Source organism: Micropterus salmoides, unplaced genomic scaffold (genome assembly GCF_014851395.1).
Source record: "Micropterus salmoides isolate LMB-PRFRI ecotype aquatic unplaced genomic scaffold, ASM1485139v1 Ms_hic_scaffold_9, whole genome shotgun sequence".
NCBI lineage: Eukaryota > Metazoa > Chordata > Actinopteri > Centrarchiformes > Centrarchidae > Micropterus > Micropterus salmoides.
This window is the reverse complement of record NW_024044681.1, coordinates 21,279,933-21,293,906: the sequence shown is the minus strand read 5'-3', so window position 1 is coordinate 21,293,906 and position 13,974 is coordinate 21,279,933. Positions and strand designations below refer to the sequence as shown.

At 39.0% G+C, this 13,974-nt stretch overlaps 1 protein-coding gene across 1 annotated transcript; it reads left to right on the top strand.

The window, feature by feature from the left end:
• Positions 1-12,680: 12,680 nt before the first annotated feature.
• On the top strand, positions 12,681-13,664 carry LOC119896151 (olfactory receptor 1-like). The gene has a single exon (XM_038709641.1). It carries the CDS (start codon positions 12,681-12,683, stop codon positions 13,662-13,664), a length of 984 nt encoding a protein of 327 aa, XP_038565569.1.
• Positions 13,665-13,974: the final 310 nt, after the last annotated feature.

Below are 13,974 nucleotides of genomic sequence, written 5' to 3'. Positions count from 1 at the left end.
TCTTCTCCCTGGGCCCCTTGCTCTTACTCTTCCTCGTCCAGACATTACAGTGTTTGTCTTTTTCTGTTTCTGTTTCCAAACACATCACTCCTCAAAGTCCTCCTTTTATATATGTGTCAATGTAATAGAAGAAAAAAACCCTGCCACTAAGCCAGACTGGAATCAGCTGTGGTTGGCCCAATTTACCCAACATAAATCAGCTGTGTGTCAATTATTTAAATGTTTGTTTATTATCAGCCAAGATATATTGTTTTCGAACTGATATCATTGCAGAAACAGAGGTTTTTATACTATATCTAAGGTTTGGAATATTGTTTTTGCTATTGTGGGATGGTGTGTGTTAACATATCGTAAATACTACCAAAATAATCCATAATTTTGTTGAGAGGAATAGCTTGTCTGTTAAGAAAATTTAAGCATTGTGGAAATGTGTTCACTGACTGCGTATTGTGTGAAAACGACATGAAATGTGTGAATGGTATGGCCACAAAAGACCGATGCTGTGCTAACTGTGTTTAGAGTTTTGAAAATGTGACAACTGATTGGACAAACGCTTGTTAGCGACTGAAAAAAACTGTAATGTAGAGTAGCTAGTAGCTTAGCTCACTACATTTTCCAAGTAGCTTGCCCAGCACTGGTTATATAAAATATTAGTTTTAGTTGTTCTTAAGTCTGGCTTGGCTGTTTCTCCACTTTTTGGAGTCACAACACTTTATTTTAAAGTATAACTGTTTTAATCCAGACCAGTAGATTAAAACACATACAGTACACTAACTGGCCTCACATCCGCTCACCACGCGTAACCACACCAGCCCAGGATCTTCACATCCTGCATCTTCACCTCCAAGGCAACACAAGTTTATTTGTATAACACATTTGAACAACAAGGTAATTCAAAGTGCTTTACATAAAACATAAAAGCAAGAGGGAAATATAAAAAAGTTTAAAAGCAACATAGGGAAATTGAAAAAAATACACATTAAAATATAATAAAAGTTACAGTGCAGTGTACAATCAGGATTAAAAGAGTTAAATGGAAAATATAAAAACAGGCTGAGGGGTTGAGCAAAAAATTTAATATAAATCATAATTATTTTGAAAAGAGAATAAACAGAGAAGTACACTTAATCTACTCTCTCTAGCTAGTCTGTACTCGGGTCCATAGCAATCTTTGGGTCCACTGAAACTCCAAAAACCCTCGAACACCAAAGAGAAACCAGGACATGTCTGTCCACAGGCCACTTTGATCCAGTTATACTCTGGACCCACTTGCGCGCTTACAGACAGAGGTGGACAGAGGTTCCTGCAAATCACTCGGGCGCTAGATTTAAGACCACTTCCTTCACTCTGTTCAATCTCACTCTCATTATCTTTTCACTCAATTACCTACTCATTTCTCACCGTGTAAATATTTAATTAAAACCAATGGTAAAAAGCTAAAAACAAAGAAAAGGAAAACAAGACCGTAAAAGTTACAGTGCAGTGTAAGTTATCAATCTACTAGTTAAAGCCCCCCTCCAGTGTATTCCTTACAGTGTTGATTACCCACATAGTTTGCCAAATATTTTTTGACAAATAGCTTAATTTTGTGCTCAAAGTTGCAAAAGTTGCTTAGTTGTTAAAACGGGATGGTAACTTATGACTATAGTAATTCCATAAGTCATACGTCATTCTCCAAGCTTGCGTAGGCGCACTGTCATGCCTCGTTAAAAAACTTTCACGCCATCATGCCTCGTTAAGTCAGAGCATCAAACCGATAAACATCGTTGTGAGCTAGCTAACCAATTTATCATGTCATTTACTTAGAACTTACAGTAGGTATGTTCATTATGGCATCTGTGCGTGCGGTGTTGGAGGACAGATGACAGGCTGCACTTTCACCTGCCACCGTCTTATACACAGTCCGCAACATACATTTTACTGATGGCCGTTTTACTAATGCATCGGCGGAGCAAGCGCACCATAAAACGTAATGGGAGTTATCGTGTGCAGTGTGTGACAGGACCATCGACTGTATGATTGACTGAACAGCTGATACTCGCACATTAGTTTCTATCATTGGTAAGTAATAGCTACTCCTGCCAGACAGTAAAGTGTACTAAACTTTACAGTGTAGTGATATTAACACAGCATATCGTTAGTGAACACTCCAGCCGGTCAGTTTTTGGTTGTCATGGTAATGTATTACATCCGACTATTAACCACACCCCCATTCTCTGTTTGAGAAAGAACGTTTGCCAGCAGTTAAAACTGGCTGGAGGGGGGCTTTAAAGGCAGTGGTAAAAAGAAAAATCTTAAATATTTAATGAAAAGCAATGGTAAAAAGAAAAGTCTTCAGTCTTAATTTAAAATAACTGACAGTTTCAGCAGACCTGCAGTTATCTGGGAGTTTGTTCCAGATATACGGAGCATAATAACTGAACGCTGCTTCTCCTTGTTTAGTTTTGATTCTGGGGACAGAAAGCAGACCTGCCCCAGATGACCTGAGACGTCTGGATGGTTCATAACGAAGGAGATCAGAAATGTATTTTGGCCCTAAACCATTTAGTGCTTTATAACAGCAGGATTTTGAAATCAATTCTTTGACAGACAGGAAGCCAATGTAAAGACCTCAGAACTGGAGTGATGTGATCCACCTTTTTGGTCTTAGTGAGGACTCGAGCAGCAGCGTTGTGAATCAGCTGAAGCTGTCTGATGGATTTCTTAGGGAGCCCTGTAAGGACACTGTTACAGTAGTCGAGTCGACTGAAGATAAATGCATGGATAAGCTTTTCCAGGTCTTGCTCAGACATTAGTCCTTTTATCCTTGATATATTCTTCAGGTGATAGTAGGCTGACTTTGTAATTGTCTTAATGTGGCTCCTCAAATTCAGGTATGAGTACATGACTAAACCAAGATTTGGCTTGATTTGTGGTTCTTAACATTACAGATTGAAGTTGAGCACTGACTTGGCTCCAAAAACAATAACTTCAGTTTTATCTTTGTTTAATTGAAGAAAATTCTGGCACATCCAATCGTTAACCTGCTCAATACAGTTACTCAGCACTTGTATGGGATCATAGTCCCCTCCAAGATCGTCTGAGACCAGCCACCCGGACAGCTGCTGCAACAATCGGTTTGCATAACCAAAGAATTTCTGCACAAACTGTCAGGAACCGTCTCAGGGAAGCTCATCTGCATGCTCGTCGTCCTCATCAGGGTCTCGACCTGACTGCAACTTCGCACAGCCATTGAAGAAGAAGGGACAACAACCTGATCAACCTGACTGGTTTCCGGACCCAACGAATAGTGAAACTGCATTTTTATGTAGTATTATTATTATAGGACACACTGTGATCTTTCAGATGGGTAAGACGTTGTAGTTTAGGTCAGGGGTTTTCAAAGTCTGAGACTGCAGGCCTCCCCTCAGACCAAAGACTGTATATAAGAACGGACGTAGTCGTCATGACGTCACCTGTTGGTTTGTGGACTGCCGTTTTGAAGACGTTGGTTTTTTTCTACCAGCGGCAGTGGACGTGACCACATATGGACGAGACGGTGGAGCCATGGCATGTGTGGCAACGGCCGTGTGTGGAGATAGCTAGCTTGCTTAGCTAGGTGCATCTGTAATTCACGTTAACTGTCCCTGTGGTCCCGACCACTATCTTTAGTGCCCCTAGTGGCAGCGATGAGTGGTCTGTGTGACACCGACCAGACCCAATATTATCTAGCTGCAGTACCGGAGGCTGCAGTTTCAGGCCCCCGCAATCCAGGGACTGCAGTTCTAGGACCGTAGTTCTTTTGCGACAGTGCCATCTAGTGGAGTGGTGGTGATAATGCACAGAAACATGAAGGAGGTTAACCCTGTCTGCTAGCATGTCAGCTGTGAGGCCAATGTGCCAGCTAGCTGGCAGCATCAAAGTACAGCACAAGAACAACAGCTTTTGTAGGAGTGCACTGACTGCACAGAACAAAAACTTTACTGGGAACAAGCCTACTCAAGATTACAGACATCATGGAGCATAAATATTTTTTATTCATATTAGACTATATACTAATTTAATTGAAAAATACAATATATGTCTGTACAGAGTTATGTAATTATTTATTAACTATACTATTTAATGAAAATGGTTTCAAAACTACGATGCCAGTAAAACTACAACAGAGAGAAAGGAGTTCATTTACGCAGTACTACTGTCACAAACCTAAATTAAGAATACAATATTTAAGCTGACACAAACAAGCTTGGAACAAGTGAGCCTACAGGGCCATAAGCAAACAGCAGTGAGCCCAACACTTAAGTCAACAACAACGCGCACAGAGAAGGTTTTAGAGATCCAGACCCCTTCTATAGCCTCTTTCCACAGAGATCCTGCAATCAAAACGAAAAGAATGTCTGCCAATATATATCCCCTTCCCGGCTCTGTACCTTCCATGGATAATAAAGCAGCATGAAAGTGGTTATATGACAGCAACATCATGACAACAACCGCAATCCATAGCCAAGTATCAATCAATCCAGCACAACAATTTTGCCCATGCACGGAGCAGCAGCACAGAGTCAGGATGGTAAGATGCTTTCACTCACCACGGCCGAGGATTCAACTGAGGAGAAAGGTGGCACAGTGGTTTTTCCTCTGGGCAAACTTCTAGGTGACTCTTAAGTTTTTCAGTCTGCTGATTTGTTGCGGCCCTGCAGTGCTGTTTAACATTTTCCACGGAGTTTAATGAACGTTACAATCCAACTGTCACTGAGCTTATAGCTGTTTTCCTCCACTTATTTGTTGTGCTGTTCATTGGAGTGCCTGATGGGCAGCAATGTTAAAGTAACGTTAAGCCCAGTTTCACAGAATCGTCCAAGTGACTCCCGCTGTTCTCATGTTTTGCAATCCTCTCAGAAAGATGAAGATGAAGATGAAAACAGTCACAGGATGGTCTCCCTCGAAGCCAAAGGTGCTTATCAGGTAAGGCACGGCACTGTCAGTGGGACAGTGTCCGTTTTACGTTAGCTTGCTGTTAGCGATGGTGCTAACCTGTTGCTATCTGCAGACTAGTATAGCTCTGTGTAACACAGTGCAATCCACTAAACTGTGTAGCAGTGTGACAAACGTATTATAAACTAGCCAGGCTACTGACTGTCTGTATATTAATTAAATCACACTTTTCTGTCCCCCCTGGTGGCGCCACTGCTGCTTCACTGGTTCAGGAACCTGAAGCTTAGCTCCCTACTGACCTCCCCTACTCACTGCTGCACCTCTATATTTTACTCTTTAGCATAACGTTACCGGGTCTTTTTCCTGCACACTGGCAATTCTCACAAGCTGCAGGTGTTTTCTGCCCTCTTCATCAGGAACTCTGGGCGATAAGAAAAAGTTTCACACTCTACAGCAAGCATAGAAATGTTGAATGGTTATGATTATTGACAGTATTTATGGTAACACTTTATTTTAAGGTGCTTGTAATAGGCAGTAATTAACAGTTAATAAGACACTTGTAAGAAACGTGTTAACAAGTTATATAAACCTCATGAACCTTAATAAGATGCTTTATGTGTCTTATTTAAATGAATGAATCCTTTATTATGCACTTATTAACCATTAACAATGCTCCTTTGCAACTACCTAAACTAAAGCGGGAACAGTGCCTTATTTAAATTAATAAATCCTTTATTATGCACTTGTTAACCATTAGGAATGCACATTTGCAGCTTCCTAAACTAAAGTGGGAACAGTGTCTTATTAAGATGAGTAAATGTTTATAAAAAGAACTAATACAAGAAGGATGTGGAAAAATATTTAAAAAGTTAGTGTCATAGTTGTGAAGCACAAAATCATACTCATTTTTTGTTTAAAATGAAATTTCATAACTTTCAACTAAACGCAGCAACCAAAAGAAGAGTATATCAAACTTCCACTCAAACACACGAAAAAAAAGTGCAATTACTAATACATTTTCGTGAACATTAACGCTAAACAACATTATGTATGACAAAAGATTTTTTTCAATAAAAAAAAATGACTTACAGAATTTTTTCAATACAAGAGTGTTTTTCAGTCCTCCACCTTCAACAATGTCTGTATGGCTTTTAGGCCAGTAAGATGACCTCAGGGCTTAAAGCAAGAAATTTTGGCTCACTTCAAGCACTGCCTATTATAAAAATTGACACCACTTTGATGAATTACATTCCACAAAAATGGCCTTGTTACGTTGGCAAAGGTCCAGACGATCCAATCCAGTAAAATATTTAGTCCAAAACGCATTATTATTTCAATAAATACACACGGACTGCTATTGCGTTGCTTTATATTAGCCTAACTACAACAGAAAACGCATCTCTTTGAGTGACACCTTAATTGACCCAATAGAAACTTCCATGCCCTGTTCACGGCCCAGTAAGTGCCAGTCCCCTTTCTTTCGGTATAAAACCAACAACAATTGTGCAGATGAAGACACACACAAAACACGCACAAGTTAAAAACAAGAAAGAAATTTGTTTTTATAGGCATACTTATATATCGTCGAATACAAAAACGCCTCGCGCCAGAGAACTTTAAGCCCCGTGACCTTGAGATTGTGGACTTGGTTCCCATCCTGCAGCTCCACCAAGATCTTCTGAAAAACCTCAAAAGGCCCATTAGGTAGATGAAAGCCTGTGCTACAATGGGAATACCAAAAAGGACCATTGCTCCTGCGATGGCTATTCCAGCTTGCTTTTAAAGACCTCCCTCCCTGATTTTTCTTGACCACAAATATGTTGAGTGCAAATGAAGGGAAGGTCTCTTGGATGGCTGAAGCATTGTTGTCATCACAAACCTGTGAAATATACCAGAGAGAATTAAACCTAATTTTTCTGCTAGATGTTAAGAACACATATAGCTCTTTGCTCTCCCTCTAAACAGAAATCTGGGTGGGATTATGTAGTTGCTGTGGTAGTTTTGTAGCGTTGTTGGCATTTAAGTGAAGAAATGTGTGTGTGCATCAGAAATACTTAACCTGTGAACCCAAATGTTTTTCTCACATGGATTTGCCTACATTTATAAACAATAACTATCTTCTGTGAATTGAAAAATATTGTGGAGAGAGTCATATATATAAATCATGAAATAAATTTGTAATTCCTGCATTGTGCATTAATAAAAGGTGAGAGGTCAGAAAAAAAACTTTTCTTTACCTGGTAGTCCTTGATTAACTCCTCTGTCTTTTCATCAAGGTGGAGAATGAGGCCTCTGATCACAGCTTCTCTTCAGGACTTAGTGCTGCTGTCATACAAATATATGGAATACGGGATTATCTTACAGTACAGAAATCAGAATGCTACAACATTAAACAGCTACAATATTAAAAGTACATGCCTCGTTCATGATGACAAGGGTCTTCCAATCTACGTGTGTTTGTCCAACTTCCCTGGGAATGTGGACTGTAGTGGCTTCAGTCTGATCCTCGAGAATTCTTCCTTGATCTGAGAAAGAGACTGAGAGAGAGAAAGAGAAACATCTTGAGATACTGAGAGAAAAGAATTATAGACACAGGGAAAGAGAAACAGAATACCATGAAAAAGTAACCCTAGAACATACCACCATGGGATCAACAAAAATAGATTACCAAGGTAATGTGAACTAACGTACAGTCAGCAACATCTGGTGCATACACGTTAGAAATAAAGTCTTGCTGTTCTTAGTAAAAAAAAAGAGTGAACAATACTTATTTTATGATAGATCTATCAATTTGCTCTGTGAAATGCAAAAACAATTGGTTAGTTTTTCATATATATGTATATATATATGTATTATTTACCATCCAATAAGAGTGCTGTTTTTATTTGTTAAAGTAGACAGTTGAACTATTTACTATTTAATAACTAATAAGGTGTTGAAATGTTACAAATATTCTATAAACTAAAAGTGTAACCTAAAATATATTATCACTATACTTTTTTAGTTAATGGGGTATAGCATTATACTAACTGTAATGTTTATCCCCATGGTGGAAGGAGACATTGACAAACAACAAGGAAACTAAGTATAAACTATTCAAATGATCATTACAAACTGATATTAAACACAAAAAATATATATTAGGCCCTGACTACTGGGCTCTAGCACATGTGCCCTTCCAGGCCAAAGCTGGCCATCCCTAGCAGCCTCTGCTAGGGATGGGATGCTCGAAACTGGTGTGTCGACGTTGTGTCGTGATCCCGAAGCACAGACGTTTTGAAACACTGCTCCAAAGCATGGTTCAAAACGTCAATGTCACGTGACCATAGTGAAGCGAAGTTTCGGTGGGTTTCACCCCTGTGACACACCTGCCGCTGCTACGCTTGATTCACAGTGTTTATCAGCCTCTAACTCATTTGACAGATTTGTTCCAAGGACACACAATCAGTTGATTTATTGGAGCGACGTGCTGTAGTATCTCCGCACCGGTAGGCCTATAATGGCAAAAAAATACTTATCTTTGCCAGCAACAAATGTTCCATGTGACCAAATATTTCCAAGGCTGGGGATGTCAATTATGAAAAAAACCCTGACTCAGCCCCAAAACAGCTGAATATTTCTGAATATTATTATATTATAAATATCATTTATCATTCTTGAAACAACTTCAACTTTACTCAGTTACAGCTTTTTAATCCATTACACCTCATCACTGCCAGCACTCATTATTATTTATTATTATTACACAAGGTCCTATATCTTTCCTGCTAATTATCATTACACCTTTGTTAATAAGCTACTGTATAATACTGTAGATATCCACATTTATTATCATTTATTATTAGGCAATATTCTTAGATTTGTATACTTTATTATATTCTTTACTCACTAACTTCAACTACCTATTATTTCTATTCCTTTTATGCCTTGTGAGTATCTACAACAAAGACTTCTGACCATGAGCAAGTTATCTCTATGGGGTAGTGGTTAAGACATATGCCTTTGGTGTGAGAGACCTGTGTTCGATTCCCACTGTCATACATGTGTCCCTGAACAAGACACTTAACCCCTAGTTGCTCCCAAGGTGTTGCTTCTGACATGGCAATTATCATCTGCTTTTGAGAAAAGTGTCGGCTAAATGAGTGATTACTTGTGTGTTTGAAACAACACACAGATGTGTTTTATTTAAAGACACTTTTGCAATCCCCATCTGCTGTCTCTGACAATCTGAAAGCGTTTGTTGTATGGTGATTTGTTGTATGGTGATTTGTTGTATGGTATGGTGATTTCTCTGAAATCCTGTTGGTCATGTATTGATAAGACTTTAGAATTGTAAATGCGGATCGGTCATTTCAATTAAACCCCTACCAAGATGTGTCGATATCAAAAGTGACCAGTAGGTGTCCCCGTGGAGATGGTGTCGAAGTGTTTCGAAGCCTCGACACAATTCCGGCACAATTGCTTCAAACGTTTCAGTGTTTCACAAAGCCTCGCTTTGCCCATCACTACTAGAAAGGCGCTATACAAATACAGAACATTTACGGAGCATTCTCCCTTGTGTGTATCAACCAATACACACACCAACATGTGAATGGGGAGTACAGGCACCTACTTTTTCACTTGAAGCACTGAATGTAACAGTTCAAACTTCCTGTTTTCCAGCTGGTCAGCCACCCACAGCAGGTCTGCCAGCGGCCTCCCCTCAAGGCCATTGTGTGAATTATTGGTCTAATTCACTAATATTTATGTTTGCAGGGGGGAAAAACAACAACCACCATAACATCCATCCAAAAATTTTTAAAAATTAAAACATTTACCCTCAAGGTTTATTTTATAGTTCTGTTTAAGTGTGACAGCTCCCTTAGCACTAGCTATGAAACTGCACATTTGTTTTGAAAGATGAAAAAAGTGTTAAAACACATGGTAGGGCTGAACAATTAATTGCATTTGCGATATTATCGCAATGTGATAAAACGAGATTTTCTAATCGCAAAGGCTGCGATTACATTCTGGTCACATGACACCCAAGAGTAAAGCAGTCTGGAGACGAAGCATCAACTTCGCACGTTAGCTGTACCTTCACTTGTTGTTGTACAACAGCCTTAAGCTTGACAGAAGCTGACACTACAGAAACTTTAATGTCACACAGGGAATGAAAGTAGCACCCGCCACCCGAGGGTAACGTGGCGGTGGTGGTGGTGGGCAAGGTTATATTCGTTAACGAAGACGAACGAAGTAACGAAAACTAGATGTGAAAAAACATTGTCGTAAACTGAAATAAAAATAAAAACGAGGCATTACAAAAAAAACAATAACTTGTGTTGCGTGCAGTGATTAGCCAATAGGCAGCTGTCGGTGAGCCGCAGGTGTGTTATGCTTTTGTCCTGAGCTGACATACTGCGTGTCCATCAAGAGAACCCGGGGTCAGGGCGGCGTCTGGCCACAGCGTAGCAGGTGCCAACCACTGTTATGAGGAGAGCCCCATGTAACGTTAGCGGGAGGCTAACTTAATCGGGGAGACCCAGGTAGGGATCGGCTGCGTAGTTGGTGCGATTTGAACATGTTTTCTATTATCTTTTATACATACATGTTTACAAAATAATATGAATTCAACAATAGAGTTGTGTTTAGGTAACTCAGTGAGTCACTGTCTTGGTGGTTTTCTTTTGTTCTGTTCTGATGGTCTGGCTTAGCATCCTACGTGTGGGATTAACTTGCCCCTTGCCCACTGACTGTGAGCTCCCCTTGCTCTGGGTTAACGTGTCTGCTGGTTATTCTATTGACTGCATGTCAGCTAGTGTGTGTTTTATGGGGTCATTGATATCTCAGCTTAATATTAATTTATATTTAGAGGTCACAACTAGGGGCTGTAAGTGTCTTGCTCAGGGACACAATGGTGGATGTCTCAAAGTGGGAATTGAACCCAGGTCCATCAGACAATGTGTCAGTACAGTATGTATATAAATATACATTTGCTTAGTGTATGGGCCCTTATGTACAAGCTGCATATAGCTTAAAAAAGGGTGTCCCTTTTCACAAATATTTCTGATTGTACTTGTATTTTGATGTTTTGTGGAAAAACTAAACTGGACAGAGCTTGGCATCGTGCAGCGACAAAGACACACTAAACACTAAAACTAATAAAAACTAAACTAAATTAGCAAACCCACGTTAAAAACTAATTAAAACTAAAATTAAATTGAAAACAAAAAGTCAAAACGAAATAAAAATAAAAACTAATGAAAAATCTAAAACTATAATAACCTTGGTGGTGGGTGAAATTGTCGAGCCATCTTTGGGCCAGCTTTGACGGACAGGAACAATGCAGAAAGACACATTGGCAGGTGATTGGCGCCTGCGTCACACACACAGTCACCAGTCAGCCAAGGAAATATCTGTGAAGCGGCGTTTCAAACTAAATGCAGTCCAAAAGAGGCCCAGTCTGTCCCGACTTACAGCCTGGTTACAGATTTCTTTAATGGTTGGAAAACATTTGGTTTCAGGTGGTCAAAATAATCCCTATGTGTAATCCCTGTTTTTATAAAATGTACCAGTAATCTGATTACTTCTATTTTTTTCTGTATTGTATCGGAATACAGTTACTTTATTTTTGTATCCTGATTACGTAACGCTGTTACATGTAATCCGTTTATGTAAACAGCTACAAAGGTTTGAATGAGAAAGTTATGGATTGTTAAGTTTTGGAACTTCATTAAAAGCTTTTGCTGCTGATGTTGGCATCAGTTAGTTTGTTAGTGAATGTTTTTATTTTTTCAAACGGTTCTGACACACAGGAACTTTGATGATGATGTCATATGAATTTGTATTTAGAAGGCCCTAATTATGTAATTAGTGTAAACATATCCAGTAAGTATTGAGTGTTCACCAATATGATGCATTCAGCCACTATAATGTATTAATGTGGTTAGATAAACCTGAATTGTTGAAAAATAAGATCAAGTCACTCTGCAGGCACATTTTGAAGCAGACCAGCTTGTCAGGACCAAAAAGGGCAAGACTAGGCTGAAAGCAGATGCTATTCCGTCCATCTTTGTAAATTTTAAAGGTGAGAAAAACCGAGTTGAGTCGACTGGTCTATAAATGGTCTATATAATGGTCTTTAATTCTGTGAGTCTTGCACCATCGAGTGCTTTGCAATTGCACTTTTCTGTTGAAGGAGAAGTTCACATGCCCATGTGTACATTGAATGAGTCATTATAATCTTTCCTTATCTCCTTTGTAGCAAATCAAATAGAGCCTTCAACAGTTTGACTTCAAGACGTCAAGTGAGTGTCAAGTTACAGTTTTTTTAAATATGAAATTCCCCCTTTGTTTGTTCTCTCTTTGTTTGTACATGTAACTATAAAAATCCTTAACATTTTGCAATGTAACCCTTCCCATTAAACCTCAAATTATGCTGTTGTTTGATGTTTCTACATTTAAGTCATAGATTGTGCCATAAACGGATAGTACAGTATCCTGCTGACAGTAGTTTATTGACATGAACCATGAGACAATCACACATTGAGGTATAACAATATTTAATTCATGACCATGTGATTCAGCCACCTGCCTTTCTACTGGCCCACAATGAAAGGGGTAACCTATAAATGACAAGTCTCTCACAGTACAACCTATTTTAGTGCACTGCACACTTGAAGTTGTCGGAGGTGAGTTTGGTTACAACAATTCTGCAACATGTCATCCTTTATTATTTAATCTGTTATTTTGTCTTTTTACATTTAGGGACACAGATATTCAAAATGGGCCCAGAAGAGAAAGCTACTACCGTATTCAATGACACATTTATTCGCCCTAAACAATTCTATCTCAGTGGGTTTTCCAACATCCCTCATGCAAAGTATTTCTATGTGTTCCTGTGTTTTGTCTATATCATGACTGTAATTGGGAATGGCCTCCTTCTCTCAGTTATTTACCTGGTCAAGACTCTTCATACTCCTAAATACATGATTGTGTTTAACCTGGCTTTGACAGATTTATGTGGGAGCACTGCTCTCATCCCAAAACTCTTAGACACATTTTTGTTTGACAGGAGATACATTGTCTATGAGGCTTGCTTAAGTTATATGTTCTTTGTTTTGTTCTTTGGAAGTGTGCAGTCATGGACACTTGTCACAATGTCATATGACAGATTTATAGCAATTTGCTTCCCTTTAAGGTACCATAGCATTGTGACAAAACCAGCTATTGCTGCAATGCTGCTGTTTGCATGGTTTTTTTTACTGAGTGTAATAGCATTCATGGTTGGGCTGATTGATCGCCTCTCGTTCTGTAGATCTTTGGTGGTAGAGAGCTTTTTCTGTGATCATGCACCAGTATATCATCTGGCGTGTAATGTCACGTCTTTAAATTACATGATATCCATTGTGGCTATAATTATAATCCTCTGTGTTCCTCTTGTATTGATAGCATTGACATATGTTTGCATTTCCATAGCATTGAGCAGGATTGCATCAGGAGAAAAAAAAAGAGTCAAAGCATTGAAAACTTGTACTTCTCACCTGATTCTTGTGGCTATTTCCTTACTCCCAATTGTGAGCAACAACATAGCTGCACTGACCTCCTACATCCATCCTAATGCCAGGATCATAAATTCGTCTTTGACACACACCTTACCAGCTTTGCTCAATCCCATTATATACTCTTTACAGACAGAACAAGTATTGAAATCCATAAGGAAGCTTTGCAAAAGAAGTAGGATTAGCACCACACCCACAAAAAGGTGAACTCATTATCATCTATAATGAGATATTAGGGAGTGATGCAATAGAATGATTGTTTTTTATAACTTTTTACCACTATGCTCTTATTTACAAGCACTATTATTATACTTTTAGAAATGCTTATCGTGTCATTTAATTTTGTGCAGGAGTGAACTGAACAGAACAGCATAAAGTACTATATTGCTGGTAGAATGTTTAACGTTTTTATCTTGTTATATAGCCAAGTACAGTAAACAGTGAATTATTGTTGTGACTGACTGAGGAATAACTCCAGTCACATCCTGTATCCATGATGAATAGTGAAATTGATTCC